We start from the raw sequence: 19,227 nt of genomic DNA, 5'->3' as shown, positions 1-19,227 counted from the left end.
ATAAAAATCATTCGCAGACGGGTTTATAAACATCACTACTATGGCAATTCTGTGATTAACACTGTTTAAAGTAAACGAATTGTTTCTGAACTAGTTTAGATTATAAAAACACATTTAGTGTGAACATTAATGTATAATTGTTAAAGACAACCCCATGACGATTTATTTTAAAGTTCATTTGCTTACGGGTTTATAAAGGTCACTACTCTGTCAATTCTGTGATAAACACTGTTTAAAGTAAACGAATTGTTTTTGAACTTGTTCAGATTTTAAAAACAAATGTCGTCTGAACATAAATGTATATTTTTTGTGCGAAAGACAACCTCGTTGAACAATTACTTGGAAATATTTCTAATAATGTCAATCATGACAATCAGGGAGAAGTCCTTGGTCTTATATATATTCGTATTGCTGGATTGTGTTATTATTGGAGATGTCATTTTTTTCACTAATAATACACCAATTCTACTATATCAGCGTTATCTTTAGTTGAAATATTACAGCACATTTAGCGAGTGTTTCCATAAAGCTTCCAAATCTGTTTCTGGTCGAGTATTGGACTAAAGTCTCCAAGGCAAAACTGAAGTTTCCAGCTTATTCTGGTTTGCGGGATATTCATCGATTCTAGTTTTCAATAGGTTTATATGGATCAAATGATCAAGAAAAGCAAAAAATGCCGAAACCATTTTGCCATCGCTGCAACGAAATGCACACATGAATCGGGCTACAAATAATATGAGCAACATAGAGCACGTGATTTCGTTTAACATATTTTTTAAGCATATAGGCTTTTCCACATAGTCATTTATATATCTGGTGGTATGAATGAATTAATCAGTTGAACACCACTAAGAATAGTGTTATTCTGCGAATACTTGTGGCCAAAGCAATGACAAAAAACACAGAATGTTTTTCTCATGCCTTTAAGACTCTAGGCCAAATACATCGTCACACGCCATCAACATCAGAAAGCGTATTGATCTGATACAGGCTTGAAACGTTCCAGCCCGCAAGCGTGTTCTCCAAATATCTTGGACGATGCGTCAAAGACAAGATATATTCTTGTGTGCACATGCATGGTCTGGATAGCTTAATTCCCAATATTTTAGAGAAACAAATCGACGTAGCATACTTTGATAAGAATGTTAAGGATACTTTTAGGAAAACAAATCGCAGTAGTGCATTTATTGTAGGTGAACGGATAACTTTTGCGTATTTTTATGTTAGCATATGAAGTAAAGGATATTTGAAAGATGATGTATGCAAATGATGTATGATTACTTATTTTCCATCAAAACATCAAAATACGCTAGATGAATTGAATTGCATCGAATACATTTTGACATGAACAACAGGCATACGGGCGGATATTCCCTTGGCACTGAGGACTTGGTCATCGGAGGTAAAAGCATGCTAATATTCTCACGGTTTCACTAATTAAATAAATATTTAATTATATATAAGAAATGGTATTTTATTTGCTTTGTAAATACGTCAGGTTTGCTATTTGCCATTCATGGGCCGGAGGCATTTGCTGTCAATCAAGTATGTCCATGAATCAAAGTAACGACAGAAAAAGATCAAAGATATGCCAGACAAGTATGGGAACGATTAAATTGTATATTTGACTGTCGTGGAAAAGTAACAATAATGTGTAATTTTAAACATACGTTGGCTAAAATATAATGATCTTAGCTAAATTGCTGGACGCATTTCATTCTAAACCATAAATTTTAAGTAGTAATATTGGCCAAAAATTAACAGGACGACACTTGTAGTTTTAATTGGCTCATCAATATAAACTTTTGCACATTCACGTCTCCTATTGGCACATGTAATCACGTGATGAAATTAATCTTAATTGTGCAAATCACGTGGCTGTTAAATACGATTACGGTGGTCATTCGGAACCTGTTCATAACACGACAAGGTACTAATGCTTTATATTTAAACTATGTCATAATTATAAATGCATGTGTATGTGTATTCGAATAACGCGAATTGATAATCGACACTTCACCAACAAATATTTAATTCTCTTTAAGATATTATTTAGATGATCGCTTAATGTTTAAAACTATAATAATGTTGTAGACTAGCAATATTTATTTATCTAGGCATGCTGTTATGCATAGCTTATTGTCATTTCAAAATAAGCGTGATATAGTAAAATTAATAATCCTTCGAAAAAATTCGTCCGTAGTAATCAACTGAACTTTGACATGTGATAAAGTAGACTATTTTTATGTATATTGTTTTCATTTTGTGAAATCCAACAACTCAAAAAGCTTAAAATTAAAATCAAAGCGTTTTTGTTCAATCGATTAAAAAGGAAAATCAATATACAAGACTGGAGTAAAAAAAAACTAGATTCAATAGTCTTACAGTAGTATATTGTTAAATCTACTCAATAAAACAGTAACTGTCACTGTATGGATAAACTAAACGAAGGGAAAATAAGTCAATCAACCAATATAGCACTGGACAGAGTCTATTGATCGCATTGATCAAATGACATCGCCACACATAACGAATTTAATTATTTAACTGTGTAATACTAAATTTAACAGCAAACACGTGTTTTTTTGCGTTTTACGAACACGATCGCAATGTATCATACTCACGGAATGGTTAAACGAATTTCATACAGACTTAACTATAACAAATCCTCCTACTTGAACGTCAGTTGCCTAATTGCATGCAATTTTGTCTCCCAGGTGTAAATCGTCAGGTTGATTTAGAGAAAGAAATTTCTGCCGTCATTACCAATTAATTGGTTTTGGAATAGCCAATTAATGCGTCTAAGAGAGTTCGAATGATGAGTTGCGTCGGGCGGAAACATTTAAAATCTCGGAAGTACCTTGTTTACAACAGTAACGGTTAAGGCTTGTAATGTATGTCTAGAAAAGCACCCCAAGATGCTGCGCTATTTTTATTGATTTATTGTAGGTTTCTTTCGGATCGAACTGAAATAGTTTTATATAAAGCCATCGACAGAACAATTTCAATTCATTATTCAATGGTATTTTTAAGTTGAACGCAAATAAAATTGTATTTTTATTTAATTTTTGGAGTGAGGTTTTTAGCGTAAGCATGCCATACAAACTTAATGCAAGATTTTTTTCAATCCTCTTATTACTAGTATTCAGTGAGAGATATCGATTTATTGTAAAGTAATTATTTCTTTTTTTTTATATTCAATATCATACATACAATGTAAACATGTATATGATCATACTGCATAGTGATTGTACAAAGCAATAAAGTTCAGACATGTTATACAAGATATGCTAATATATATTTTTTAGATAGAAAAGAAAAGAACAACAGAGGAATAGTTATGAAAAAAAAAGATGAATTGTATAAAGTCGGAAGAAAGCATACTGGACTTGTGTGTTTTGTTGTATATGCACAATTATCTTGTCAGATTGAAAAAAAAATAAAAAAAAAATAAACAAAACTATTTTAGAGAGATAAACTAACATTAGAATGAAATGTATATAAGTGGACAAAAACATTATGAGAATTTAATCCGATTCCATTTTTGTTCAAAGATTTGTAATGTGTCATTACTGAGGGCTTTTTCTTTCTCAATCTGGATTTTTAGATTAAGACTATGGACAAAACAATTAAAATTTGGTACTTGTTTTTTGTACTTCATGTTTAAGATAAAATATTTCATCAATATAACCATACAATTCACAATATTATTACAGTCTATTGATTTCAATGAGTTAATTCCGAAACTTACATTTAAGAAAGAAAGTTTAACGTTTAGTTGATGTTGTTCAAGAAAAGATATTAATTGATTCCAAATTGTGTTTGCACTCCCAAAAAAGATGTTCTATAGTTTCAATGTTTTCACTGCAGAAGTCACACAGATTTGAGTTAGATAATTTGCATTTAAAGAGATATTTATTTGTAGCTATAATTCTATGGATGTATTTATATTGAAAATTTCTCAGTGTGCTTTCAATGGTTGCTTTATATGGCATGGTAAATATGTGTTTCCAATTAAGTTCCTTTTCTCCAAAAAGGACTTGCCATTTATTTTGGAGTTTGGAGTTTTCTGTAGGGTTTTTTATTTGTAGTGTGTAAAATATTTTATTTGTTTTGTTTTTTCTTCCAAGTATGTTTTCTACAAATGTTGTTTGAGTACATGGAGTATTATTTGTATTGATTTCAGATTTAATATGTATGGGTATGCTTTTGATTAGTGTGTAGTACTTCAGAAAATTATTTGAAGGTATTCCGTATATGTAGCATATATTATCAAAAGAGTAGAAATCCTTAATTCTGTAGTCAAATAATTGGTCGACATATTTAATGCTTCGTTCAAACCAGTCTTTATAGAAAAACGTCTTATCGTTTGAAGTTATGTCTTTATTGTTCCATAAAATTGTTTTACTGCTGGTTTGGGTTTCTAAGTTATGAGTGACATCACTCCACGCTGATAGAACATCAGACAGAAATATGTTTTCGTTTGCAATTTCATGTAAGATAGTATTGCTGATGTTACATTCAAAGAGTAAGGAGTCACCATATTTTTTTAGGATTTTCTGGTAGAATAATTTCCATTTACTCGTACTGGTATTATCTAGGTATCTTTTAACCAAGCTGAATTTGATTGCATTCAAGAATGAGTCAATGTTCGTTAATTGGATACCTCCATTTTCTACAGATTGAATTAACTGAGTTCTATTTATTTTATCAGGCATACCGTCCCATATGAAATTAAATATTGCTGATTTTATATCGTTAATAACATCATTTGGTGGATTTGGGAGAACTGTTAATACATATAGAAATTTAGGGAGTGCAAACGTTTTCAATACTGTGTTTTTTCCGATAAGTGTAAGTTTACGATGATGCCATGATTTTAAGCAGTTTTTAAAATTCTGTAATTTAGGTAGTATGTTTTTAAGAACTGTGTCCTTTTCATTATTTGTGAAAGTAATTCCCTAATGTTGTGGCTTCATCGGATGTCCAATTAAATTTCATTTCTTTTTTATATTGAACATTACTTTGTTTTAATTTACCTACTCGTAGCACAGTACATTTACTTTTGTTTAGTTTAAGACCCGATGTCATTCCGTAAAGGGTTAGCGCCTCTATTAGGTTATGGAAAGAATCGTAATTGTCGTTTAAAAAATAAGTGGCATCGTCAGCAAATAGGGATTGTTTGATTTCTTCGTCAGGTTCTAGTGATATGCCTTTAATGTGTTTACTTGATTGGATGTGATGTGATAGATACTCGATGCAAATAATAAATAGCGATGATGAGAGTGGACATCCTTGTCGAACCCATCGTTCGATGTTAAAACTGTTTGAAAAGAAGCCATTGTTAATGATTATACTGTTAATATCGGTATAGAATAGTTTGACCCATTGAATGAGACTTTCACCAAAGTTCATATTTTCTAAGCAAGAGAACATAAATGAATGATCAAGCGAATCGTATGCCTTTTCAAAGTCTGCAAAGAATATTAGACCAGGATTATTTGAATTGTTGAAATAGTTTATGCATTCTTGGATAAGACGAACGTTTTCACCAATGTAACGTCCTTTTATGAAACCAGATTGAGATTTTGAAATGATTGATGGTAATATTTTTTTAATTCTGTTTGCTATACTTTTAGTTGCAATTTTATAATCATTGTTTAGTAAACTAATCGGGCGCCAGTTTGATAAGGATTCTAAGTTTTTTCCAGGTTTTGGAATAAGTGATATAATACCTTGTTTTTGTAGCGTAGTTAAGTTTTCGTTGTTAAATGAATAGTTTAGTGAATTAATTAGATGTGTTTTTATATCATTCCAGAATATTTTATAAAATTCGATTGTGATGCCATCAGATCCTGGGCTTTTGTTATTTTGCATTTCTTTAAGGGCTAATCCACATTCATATTCATTAAGCAATCCGTCGCACAGTTGTTTTTCCTCCTGGTTTAAAGCGTGATGTGTATTTTTAAAAAGGGTGTTATTTTCAACATTTTTTCGTTTATAGAGGGTTTCGAAAAATAAACGTTGTTCTTCTAGTATTTGAGTTCTGTTTGTTATATCTTTGCCATTGACTACTAATTTGTGTACAGTTTTTTGTTCACTTCTACGTTTTTCAATTTTTGCGAAATATTTTGTATTTTTTTCATTGTGTTCAACATGCTGTGCACGCGCTCTTAGTATTATTCCATTTAGATGTGTATGATAGATTCCATCTAATATTTGTTTTTTTATTGTTATTTCATTTTCAATGTCGGTGGTATCATTTCTTGTTAAACACGTATTGGGTAGCAGCTAAGACCATTGACGGTTCCGAACTCTGTGATTATTTCCTCTGCTTATCATCGTGGTCACCGTGTTCTTTTTTATCGTTCAGCGGATGAGAACACCTACAAGGTCGGCAGCACTAGTTTGCCTCTCTACGCCCTCGCTAAATGCTTCAAATTATGGTATCATTGTCCTTACGCATTGTTTACCATATTTTTAGAGCATGATATCACAACCGGTGCGATCTGCTGTGATTGTTTTCTCTACGTTTTCTCGTTTTTGTGATAAGTTTTTACAAATTGCGCTTGTTTATTGATTACAGTCTCGTTTTAAAAAGACGAGACATTGGCATTGTCGACTGCTGCTATTGACTAATATACGTTTTCTGCCTGCTTCACATCGTGGTCGCCTGTCCTTGAAAAATAACTAACCACACTTTTTTCAGCGGATGATAACACAGACGGTGCCGGCTGCTGTGGCTGGCTTCTCTACGCTTTCTCGCTGTTCCTCATCGTGGTCACCTTGCCCTTCTCCCTCGTTCTGTGTATCAAAGTGAGATTTAAAATTATCCTAAACATTCTTATCAATTATTATCGTTATCCAGTCGTCAATGATGTTTCCTGTCATTCAACTATGTGCAGTGTAACTTCTCATTGTTAGTCTTAGCGTTACAAATAAAAATACATCTCTTCCTTTGAAACAGACCATTCGTGCCGTTTTCATTAGATAGTTTGCCTCTTTAGTACAACACATTAAACCAGATATACTAGAACATGAGGATTAAATTCTAAAACTGATTATCAATTTATATATCAATGAAATAAAGTAAGCCCACATTGAAGAAAGTTTCAACTATGTATTTGTAAATACAGGCAGGAATGTAGAATCTGACACGCAAGTGGCTTTGTGGACCTCATAATGCTAGTATCGTAATTGCCGTGGTGTATATTTCTATGCATCCAAAACATTAATGTCAGTGCCATTACATACAAACATTGTGTAATTATACGCCGAGACAAACTGGACCATTACGTTGACGACTATCGCTCTCCCGGGAACACAAGACACTAACAAATCAAACTTGGCCTTTGAGCTGAAACGATTTTATGACATTTTGTATGAATTAATGGATGTTGTCTAAAAAGAAAGGTTTATTATATTCAATAGTAATAGTGATCCAAACGTTAGTAGTTTGCCCCTGTCCTCGAAATAGTTTCAGTGTTGCTGTTTAAAAAAAATGTTTTCACAACCATGGTAACATAAATCGATTGAGTTATTTGATGAATAACCACATAACCCAGGATCAAATTTAAAAAGCAAAACGTTTAATGTCAGTTACAAAACGCAATGTGTTGGAGGTCGCCTAGGCGTAGTTGATATGGTGTCCGCCTAACGATCGGGAGGTCACGGGTTCGATCCCCACTGTGGGAGCGTTCTTTAGATCTATAGACACCCAGGAAATGGAATCGAGGGCGTTTCAAATAAGCCTTAGGCTTTCTATGCAATGAGGCATAAAATAAATGGGTTAAAAAAACGCATTGTAGATTATAAGCGTCGATCGGCCGATTAGCGATACGAAATAAACTAACGCGGTATCAACATGATATACAAGTTCTGTTGTTGTAGTTTGCACACAAAAATTACGACATGTCTATAAAATGCAAAACATATGCACGCATATCTTACGATTAATATTTTGATTTTGTTAATTGTCCATCTTAAGATTTAATACACTACATTGTATTATATGTGAACTTTCGAAGGTAAATATTGCATTGTTTCTGTCTTACCCCAAGGGTTTATTCTGCATTTCTACCTAAAAGATGTGACCAGCAATTTATTTTTTAAATATATTGATTAAAACAATTCATCGAATCTTGTTTCATTATATTATGTTCGCCCGTCTAGGTTGTTCAGGAATATGAGAGAGCGGTGATATTCAGACTTGGGCGTTTACCATTAGGCGGTGCCAAAGGACCAGGTACACATCTACCTATATATTTGCAATTCTAGTTTAAAACTAAAATACTTATTTCAACACATTATTAAGTTATACATGTATTACATATTGTTTTTCAGCATTTTATACAGATCAGAATTTTGGAAGACAGTCACGGTAGTGGTAATTAACCAGCGGCGTATCATGCATCCTTGTTTATATAAGTAAATAAACATTTAAGAATGCATGCTTGACGTTATGTGTAGATATATATTAACAATACACCCTCTTTGTGCCCGGTATATACAATTGTTCGCAAATGATATAAGTAATAAGACAAAAGTTTGCCAATTTTGTTCTCGATACAAATCGACACTAGAAACATGAGCATTTTGTTTATAATTTGTTACAATTACTTGTCACTTTTAGGTATCTTCTTCATTATTCCCTGCATCGAAAGCTACACAAAAATAGATCTTCGCACTGTTTCCTTTGATGTGCCACCACAGGAAGTAAGTTAGTATCACATGTATTGATATTGGTTGTGAGGTGTTTTGTAAATGATACGTGTACTTCTTAAGCACGTTTTTAGCCATTAGATTATTTTCACTAATATTTTAACGGAAAGAAACACAAATCCAATGTTGGATATTATAAATGAGTAATTGTTAAATGAAGCCACATTCAAATTTCCATGTATAGTTTAGATGGTGTTATTATTTCATTCTGGTCATTGACTGTCGTCTAAGTTATGTATTAAATTTTCAATACAAATAACAAAACAACGATATAAATGTACTGACAGAACAGAAGGAACTGGTACTTTAAAATAGATTGTTCCCGTTTCCTTTGTGCACACCCCTTTAAACTATGTCAAAACAATTCGATTAATGGCAAACGAAACCCCCCCCCCCCCCCCTTATGTCCTGATGCGCTTTACAAGATGAATCAAATTACTGGGGTCTTATTTCGTTAAATCCATTATTTTATCAGTTTGCATCCGTTTTGATACTAGACGGGCGTAGCGACATTTTGAAAACCTGCAAAAGACGGGTGATACTTTATGATGCGTTAATTTACTACAGTATTGCAAGTCATAGTCTTTATTTGTATTGTAACTTTAATTAAGGCGTCAACGTAGGATTACAAACTTTAATTGGATATACGAAGGAACATTATTTTGCCATCTTTCTTACTAAATAAAATACTTACATTTTTTAATCATGTAGACTTTCTTAATATTCGCGAAAGATATAGTATGCTAGAAATATTTTTCTAAAAATTATAAAGATATAATATTTTAAAGTCGGGTTCTTTGATATTAATTGATAACTAGTTTACACATTTGTTTCATGTCACTTAAGCATGTTTCGAGACTTAACTATATATTCCCAACAAAGTTTAACATAGGTTAAAAGTTTTGCGTGTTTTACTTTTAAAGTTCGCATATTTATGAAAGCAATTCAAACTATATTCACAAAAACATGTGGTTTCAATTCTCAATCTTAATGCAGATCTATGTATCAATAAAACAAAGTTATGTAAATTTTCATAATAAATTAAGTTTCAATTTTTTTTCTCAAAATAAATGCAAGAATTAAAGAATCTGAAACTCTTATTAATTTGTGGCCTTATAACGCTAATACCGTGAATTCCACGTTGTATGATGCCATGCCTTACAAATCATTCAGAGCCATATTGTATACATATCTTGCCAGTATACGTCTAGGCGAATTGGACTTTTAACGTTGACGACAATCTCTCTCCGGGGAGAACGAGAACACGAGAAATCAAACCTGGCTCTTGAGCAAAAACGATTTTATGACAAAGTATATAAATTAATGGATGCTGTTTTAACCAGAAAGGTTTCTTATCAATTTATACACATATACATGTATGTTTAAACATTATATAGCCTAGTCACAGCATACATTATTTTCTTTTTGTCGTAATTCTCGTTTTAACAATTTATTTAAAATGTTTAATATTGTGTTGTATATTGAGTCCTATATTTGGTTGTCAACATGTATCTTTCAGCAGCTTAAAGACCATCGAATATTTACAAAAAATTATTTCCTGATAATATATCTGGAGTTTCAATTTTCGTGCAAGTAATTATTAGTAGTATTATGCACGTGTAGAGCGTAAATGATTTGTTTAATAAACATATACTAAAATACTTACAATCAAGTATTCGGAGACAACTGAGATGGTCTTTACAGCATAGTATTAGTATAATTATGCTGTTTTCAAGCACATCTGTGAATCGACCAATATGGTCACATGTGTACATGTAGAGTGAATTTAAATTTTTATTTTATTCAAGAACAAACGAAAGAATAAAGAAAGCGCACCAGATGTTTAGCATTCTTAATTATGTTCACATTCCGACAACCCGAATATTAAGTCAGTTAGATGCAATAATTTAGTAATATCAACTCTAATTTGGCTATTTTCCTTATAAAAGTGTATCTTTTGATATCGCAAAAGTGACGTTCATGCTTTATTGTTTCGAATTATATATGCAATTAACAGCTATTTGGTTTGTAAAAAAAAGAACTACCACCCACCCCTACTCCTATCGAAATGCAAATCTATCAGCATAGTTTAAGCGTAAACTATGCTGTCATATAAAGTTAAAATGAATTTGATGGCGGCGATTGCTCTGAACAGAATGGAAAATCAAACAAATCTCTTAAACTAACTCGAGGGAATGGCATCTACTCTTGATTTATGAGTGTTGCTTAAACGCAATCCATACTTAAGAAAGAATGACAACCGGTGCAATAATTTATTAGGGGATAGAAGGAGGATATGATCTTGATAGTTAGCGGTTTCATTAATAACCTTAACTCTCTAGAAGAAGGTGAGTTCTCCGAATAATAAGAAGTTACATTTGAATGTTTACCTGCCGATACTGGTTGTGTTTGCGTGTACGTACAGTTCATGTCTTTGCATGGGTTCCGCTGATTAAGTTAAATTGCTAAAATACACGGGTTTTTCGCCATTATTATAAGAACACACAGAAGAAAGTGTCGCCACGAGATGATACGTATGTAAGTCCGTTACATCTAAGTATCAAGGCAAGTGCTCTAAAGAGTAAGTTAACAAAAACCCTTAAATAACGATCACCAATCCCGCTTGACATGTTTATCTTTCTGTACCATTTTTAGTTGTTTCTAGCCTTATCACACCAATGAGCCGATCGTTTGAACAGCGACTAGAGATGGTTCAGATCTATATATTCATATTTTTCAGACCGCCAGACTTAAAGCAATACGTGTTATAGCCCTATTATAAAATATAATAATTGCATGTGCTGCATATATGATCAGATTATTCGAATGCAAAGGATTACAACCGCAAACCACGCACATTTACGTAATAGTCAAGTACATAACATGGATTAATGGACGTGCTCTGTGAAAATGAGGTTTAATGCATGTATGTAAAGTGTCGTCTCAGATTAGCTTGTGCAGTCCGCACAGGATAATCACGGACAACATTTTCCCGCTTTTATGATATTTTCTGTTTAAAGAAAGTCTTTACTTAGAAAAAAGACAGTTTCAGCGGAAAATGTCGTCCCTGATTAGCATATGCGGACTGCACAGGCTAATCTGGTACGACACTTCACGCACATGCATTAAACCCCCTTTTCACAGAGCGCGGCCCGTTTGAAAATTGGAACACAAATGTAATCAAAACGCAAGTATGATTCCTTTATTGGCAAGAGAAAGTCGATTACATGAATCTAATAGTTACTTACATTTCTTTAAAAATGAAAGAACTACCCCATGCTAGAACACCATATCCGACTTCTAAAGAATCAATTTCGGTTCATGTACGCTTTTAATCAATCCATAAAAGTGGTAAACAAAGCAGGAATATCTTTATTTTATTAAAATGTGGTTGATAAAAAAATGTCTTGATACATCACTATCAGCAATTAGAACTAATCGTGCTATGTAACAGTTATACACTTTTAAATATGAAGTTTCGAAGATAGGAATACTGAAAACAAATAAAAGTACCCTGCGCATTGTCGAGCGACATTACACGAATGACGTACTACTAAAAATGAATGTTCATTTATGAATAATCATCATTAGAAATTGATAAAATTTGTATGCGTTGCAAACGCAAAACTATTAAATAATTTGAATTTATTCAGCTGTCTTTGTTGTATTTTGTGACTATACGTGGATTGTGTATTGATATTATTTTATTATTTATACTGTTTCATATTTAGTGATTTTCTTAAAAAAAATATATATATTCTGGTTTTAAAATTGATTACTCGTTCCGATTGTTATTTGTTATGTTCATTTCTCAAATAACAGCATTTAATGACGACTTAAATGAAATAAAAAATATGTTACAAAGTCCCTAAAAGTATATAGTTTACACATATTAATAAAAATACGATTTTACACAGTTTTACTAGCTAGGTGATTATTAATAATATTACTCTCAAAAGTTCGAAACCTTATTTATTCCTATTAGTTCCGCATTTTCCAAATCGGTAAAGGAATTTCCAACAGGTTGTTTGAATTTTCTAACAGGTTCTTACGAAGGATAGTGTGACCGTTTCCGTCGACGCCGTTGTGTACTACCGGGTTTCCAACCCGACCGTGTCTGTTGCTAACGTCGAGAACGCGCACCATAGCACGCGCTTGCTTGCGCAGACGACATTGCGCAACATCCTGGGAACAAAGAACATGTCGGAGATTTTGTCGGACAGGGAGAGCATCAGTCAAGGAATGCAGGTTGCTATTAAGATTTTAGGAAAAACCTTATACAGTTTTATTTACCCGTACGTTTACACGTAATATTTTTCAACTAACTGATTTAGAATGCAGTTTGAGCAGTAATGAACTCAACAATATACCCAAACTTTAATAGCTTAGGCTATTTGCACGCACTATATCTTAAATTTGGCTTTAGTTAAATTATAATTTATTTATTCAACGTATATCATAAAACGTAAATTTTTGAAGTAGACTTGAATATCATTAAATAATAACATATAAGGAAAGAAAGGCCACTAACACGATGTGAAGCGCGTATCATACATTGTTACAGATATAAAAACAATATCATTGTGGCTTTGATTTTCAGTCCTCATTAGACGAATGTACTGATCGATGGGGAATCAAAGTTGAGCGAGTAGAAATGTAAGGTATTTCAAGTTATGTTTTTCATCACGCACCGAATGCAATATTTTGAACCTGTAATGAATATATTACGAATAAGTAACTAACACTGGCAACTATTTGCTTAGTTTGGCTTTTCTCTTATGTTTGCATATTTCTGCGTAAGATAGCCATATATCTTCCATGAAAATAGGTCACAATTTTGTGCCTACTTCCAAATGTTTCGTTAAAACTTTTTCTCGAAATATAGACACGTATCAAGCAGGTTATTTAAAGGGGCCTTTTCACAGATTTTGGCATTTTTTAACTTATTCATTAAATGCTTTATATTGATAAATGTAAACATTGGATCATAAAAGCTCCAGTAAAAAATCAAGAAAAAAAATAAAAAAAGGAAAAGAAAATTGCCCGGAGCAGGTTTCGAACCAGTGACATCTGGAGTCCTGCCAGAGTCCTGAAGTAAAAACTTACTGAGCTATTCCGCCGAGTACACACTCTTGACGTATTTTATACCTTATATAAGCAATCTTCGTAGTTTCACAAAATTTAACGACAAAAACAGAACTCTCCAAATTATTCAATCGTTTTGCGTTGCAACGCTTTATAATTTTTAGGTTTTAAAATCGTCAAAAGATGCATATAATGGCTATATTAGAGCATGGTTAATGTTCAGTATTACTGTTTCCTCACAAATATCATAACTAAAACGAAAACTTACGAATCTGAAACAACTTTTTTCAATTTTGTCAATTTACCAAAGCGTGAAAAGATCCCTTTAAAGTTTTGCGAACTCTATCAAATACACTGATGCAGTAGTGAATTATCTTAACATACATGTATTTTTGTACAGTAATTATTTTCACGATAAAATCCAAACATTTACGAGAAACTTTTAAACGCTTAGTTTAAAATGTGTTCATATTTCGTAAAAAATGCCAGGTTATCGTATGTAGAAATACAAAATGAATGCCACCATAATATGATTCTAGCATAGAATCATTTTATGTTTGAATTGCCTTTGTCATTAAAATGGCCCAAAAAATGGCAACTTCTTAAAAACTGAAATGACACATATGATATTGGTATATAATCACGGATAAAATTGGCTACATAAAATAACGAGAAAGTTAATAAATTTAAAAATGCCTGTTTGTTTAGCCGTTTTCATATTTACATGTTGACAACATTAGTGTGAGTTATTTATATATCTGCCGGTCGGAAAGGGTTATTATCAAGTATGATATCACGGTTGGTTAAAGCAGTGTTCACTGTCGTTTCATTGTATGATTATGAGTTAGATACCATATCGGAATTAAAAACAATTATATCTGCAAATAATGTGTTTAATTAATCATACATTATAACATTTCTGACACTTTATATAAATTAATATTTGATTAAATTAATAGTTTTAGTAAATTACATTAACGGAAAAAAAGAACATATCAGTTTTTATTTTTCATAGTCCCTTTAAGGTGCAAATAGTCTTTTGATTTAATGCAAACATCTTTAACTAACATCCAAATGATGAACTCTATATTGTCTGTCTGATATTTATAGACTAAAAGTGTAGCAGTATCTAAACAGTTATTTACAGTTGAGCAACAGTTGCATTATCATTCCCTGAAGATGAAAGCATAGAAAACATAGCGGACGAATTAAAACATATGCATTGGAATTATGCAACGACAGAAGAACGACTAGAAGAGACACCCGTATTATATAAACTCTGTCTTATATTCAATATAATCCGCAACGGAACTATTTGCAACCATTCCTGTATCATTCAGTGTTGTTATATGAGAAACACTCATCCATAGCACGAGCCCCTTTCCCGCAAAAATAGGCTTCATGCTTGAGCTTAAAGTGTCGTCCCAGATTAGACTATCTAGTTTTCACAGGCTAATCAGGAACGAAACTTTCGAGTTTATGTATTTTTTTGCCTTTACAGGAAGTCTTTTCTAACGAGAATTCAATCTAGGCGGAAAGTGTTGTCCGTAATTTGCATTCACAAATCTGGGATGACACTTTACGCACATGCATTAAGTCTAGTTGTCTATCATAAGTTTCGTATAAGCATGTAAATTCATCGCAGTAAGGACGTTCGGCTCCCAGTGCAGCTTCAGAGAGCCATGGCGGCAGAGGCTGAGGCTTCCAGGGAGGCTCGAGCAAAGGTATGGCACAGTTTTTCAACATGACATATATCATGTTGGTCGTTTACAGTGTTCTTTACGATCATATTCTGAAAATGCTTTAAAATAAATATCGTGTATCTAAGTTCGCGTTCATAGCTTGTATAAATTATGGAAAGAGAGAGAGAGAGAGAGAGAGAGAGAGAGAGAGAAGGAGAGAGAGAGAGAGAGAGAGGAGAGAGAGAGAGAGAGAGAGAGAGAGGAGGGAATAAGGGCGAGAGAGAGACAGAGAGATAAAGAGAGAGGGAGGGAATAAGGGAGAGAGAGAGAGAACATGAGGGAGGGAGGGAGGGAATGAGGGAGAGAGAGGGAGGGAGTTTAATAAACATTTGTAGGAAGTAAACGAGAAAGAGAGTGAGAGAGAGAAAGGGCGGGAGGGAGGTAGGGAGGGAGGGAGAGAGGGAGGGAGAGAGATAGGGAGGGAGGGATTTAGGGAGGGCAGGCGGGAGTGAGGTAGGGATGGCGGGAGTGAGTGAGGGAGGGAGCGAGGGAGGGAGGGATGCGGGAGTGAGGGAGGGAGGGAGGGAGTTTAATAAACATTTGTATGAAGTAAACGAGAAAGAGAGAGAGAGAGAAAGGGTTAGAGGGAGGGAGGGAGAGAGGGAGGGAGGGAGTTTAATAAACATTTGTAGGAAGTAAACGAGAGAGAGAGAGAGAGGGCGGGAGGGAGGGAGAGAGGGAGGGAGATAGAGGACAGAGAGAGAGGGATGGAGAGAAGGAAGCAGGGAGGGAGGGAGGGAGGTAAAGAAAATGATACGTCAAGCAACTGATTCCAGGTTATCGCGGCGGAAGGAGAGCATAAGGCGTCCCGTGCGCTCAAAGAGGCTGCTGACGTCATGGGTAGCTCCAGTGCCGCTCTTCAGTTGCGCTACCTCCAGACGCTGAGTTCCATCTCCGCCGAGAAAAACTCCACCATCATATTCCCGCTTCCCATCGACTTGTTTAAAGCGTTCATAAATAAATAGTTATTTTTTCTTGATTTACATGTATAGCCGAATCAATATTACATAATTGGGCAGTGCTCTGTGAAAAGGTTTTTATGCATGTGCGTAAACTGTCGTCGCAGATTAACCTGTGCAGTCCGCACAGGCTAAACATGGTCGACACTTTGCGCTTTTATGATATTTTCTGTTTAAAGAAAGTCTTATCTTAGCAAAAATCTAGTTTAGGCCGAAAATTTTCGACGTGATTTGCCTGTGCGGATTGCACATGCTAATCTGGGACGACACTTTTTGTACATTAAACCCCTTTTTCACAGAGCACGGCCCATATTTATTATACAAAAGGACCGAACTAACTCTTAATCAGTTTCATGTAAGACACGTTAATGTATTGTAAGGCATATACATGTATAAACAAATTAAATACAACATTGGTAAATATCAAACACAGGTTTTTATACAACGTTAAGCATGCGGTTTGGTTTCGTGTGTATCTTTGGTTTTCACATTATCTTAAAATAACCCAGACCATTATCGTTTTTGGTAAATTTACAGTCCGGTTTATTTATAATACTATTTAGGTCGCTTTAATTGAGCGGGATAATGATCAACCTACAAAATAACCTAAATTAGCACAAGTAAAAAACAACACATTTTAATTATTCTTGTAATTTTGTATTACGGATATGTACTACAATTACATGTGTTCGTATATACCTACGGTAGTCGACAAAAGCGGTGTTTTCAGATACACGTGTTAAATACCGTAGATGGGGATCAAATGCAGAAATGTTGAATTAAGCCTTTAAACAAATACTCGTTACGTCCTTTATTACTTCTTTATTCAAGGTTAATGTTTTAAACAATATACGTATTCAAATAAATCTATACAATTCTCAAACACAGTCATTTTCCGTCGTTATACTAACAATAATTGAGCCGCGTTCTGAGAAAACTGGGCATAATGCAAGTGCGTATAGTGTCGTCCCAGATTAGCCTGTGCAGTTTACACAGGCTTATCAGGGACGACACTTTCCGCCTAAATTGGATTTTTGTTAAGAAGATACTTCATTTAAATTGAAATGGCATAAAAGCGGAAAGTGTCGTCTCTGATTAGCCTGTGAGGACTGCACAGGCTAATATGGAACGACACTTTACGCACATGAATTATGCTCAGTTTTCTCAGAACGCGACTCAATGGTCTTTGATTGGTATATATGTGCTGAAACATAGATGTAACTTACGTGCATGGTTGTACTCGAAGGCTGTGTGCCTACCGTAACACATTCTATATAATACATGAGGCCTTCTACTATGCGTATATTGAAATTCAATAAAAAATATACATATAATGACAGGATGTCACAATTTACCTGTTTTATGGACTGAAGCAATGAGACAGGCCGTTGATCTGTGAGGCATGCTTTTTAAAATTGCTTTGTCAGCAATTACGTCTCAGTCCGAACAAACCGCATGTTCGCGTATTGATAACAAGTGTTACCTTCACCTTAGAGGTTTTTTCCCGGGGGAATAGTCGATGCGAGCGGAACAAGTCTCCATGTGGTTCTCATTTGTATCAAAATATTAAATATTGTGTGGTATATGAATGTAGAATACGGGATAACGGATTGATGATTTTTACATATATGTTACATTTTCGTCAGCACGGATGCAAAGTAAAAGAGCAATCATAAAAGTAATACATGCCATTCAGTGTTTAAAAGTGAATAATTCCAGGTATGTTTTTAAACACAAAATAAAGTTGTATGTGTGACTCAAGTTTGCTGATCACAAGTAATATATGTAATTGAAATTTACTGATAAATTTTATCAAGCTCAAGGTTTTGAAGACCGGGTTAACTGATAGTTTAAACATGACGTTCAAATATACATTTACTTGTATCATTCGATATATTGAATCCAAACAACAAACCGTAATTAGTTTTTATCATAAATTGTAAAAGAGAAAATGACTTCATAATTGAATTATTGACATATTGTTCCTCTCTGGAAGGCATGGCGTAAACGGTATTAAACCTGTCGTAAATATCGATGTTTCATATGGTATTTTTTATGAAAAAATCGACACAACTGTTCACATGACATATCAGAACAAAAGATATGAACATTTTTAATTGGTTCATGATGCCAATACTCCAACTACACACGGACGTAAGAATATACTACTCAGCAATGTAATTTGGTGTATAACCGTATGAGGAAATAATCAACATGTGATCAACATTTAATTTTCAACATTATACATTAGCATGATAATAAAATGATTTGAAATGTGTTAAGAGGGAATACATTTAACATAACATTTGACATGTTGCAGCACCAAACCTGCATGTACCAATTACGTTATTTATTTTACTTTCGAAGCCTATTCTTAAAACTAAATCACACCCGCACTCAGTTATGTATCAACATTGTACGTTATATATATCTTTTCAAATATACACGAATAGATGTATGAAAGTAAGTTTCGATTGAAATATTTCTTAGACGCATGTGTACAACCTATCGAACGACGCTTAGAACAAGCGTTAATGTTGAATTGCTTCATCACCATCATGCAATTACAACGCAGGAGTCAACAACACTCGTTTTTACAATTCCGGATGAATCAACTAATGAGACAATCTATCCTGTTTCAATAATAACTCAGACGTCAACAACCACGGAGATTACAATTGGGGAGACAATTACTAATGGAACAAGCTGATATGACCCAA

The 19,227-nt window shown here is 33.8% G+C and overlaps 1 protein-coding gene across 1 annotated transcript; it reads left to right on the top strand.

The window, feature by feature from the left end:
• The first annotated feature begins 1,077 nt into the window (after window positions 1–1,077).
• LOC127838993 (band 7 protein AGAP004871-like) lies at window positions 1,078–17,368 on the top strand. The gene is made up of 8 exons (XM_052367138.1): window positions 1,078–1,402; window positions 6,710–6,816; window positions 8,173–8,245; window positions 8,633–8,715; window positions 12,766–12,969; window positions 13,322–13,377; window positions 15,452–15,530; window positions 16,325–17,368. The coding sequence occupies exons 1-8, from the start codon at window positions 1,345–1,347 to the stop codon at window positions 16,511–16,513; spliced, it is 849 nt and encodes a 282-aa protein (XP_052223098.1). The 5' UTR covers window positions 1,078–1,344; the 3' UTR covers window positions 16,514–17,368.
• The last annotated feature ends 1,859 nt before the right edge of the window (window positions 17,369–19,227 follow it).

This window comes from Dreissena polymorpha, chromosome 7 (assembly GCF_020536995.1).
Source record: "Dreissena polymorpha isolate Duluth1 chromosome 7, UMN_Dpol_1.0, whole genome shotgun sequence".
Lineage (NCBI taxonomy): Eukaryota > Metazoa > Mollusca > Bivalvia > Myida > Dreissenidae > Dreissena > Dreissena polymorpha.
Note: the sequence above shows the minus strand (reverse complement) of the source record. Positions and strands in the feature narration are given on the sequence as shown.

Bases quoted from the DNA above. Each gene is read 5' to 3' on its own strand.
- LOC127838993 (XM_052367138.1), top strand. From the start codon at position 1,345: ATGAACAACAGGCATACGGGCGGATATTCCCTTGGCACTGAGGACTTG. The intron at 6,817-8,172 runs GTGAGATTTAAA...TCGCCCGTCTAG, and splicing joins CCCTCGTTCTGTGTATCAAA to GTTGTTCAGGAATATGAGAG. The intron at 13,378-15,451 runs GTAAGGTATTTC...AATTCATCGCAG, and splicing joins AAAGTTGAGCGAGTAGAAAT to TAAGGACGTTCGGCTCCCAG.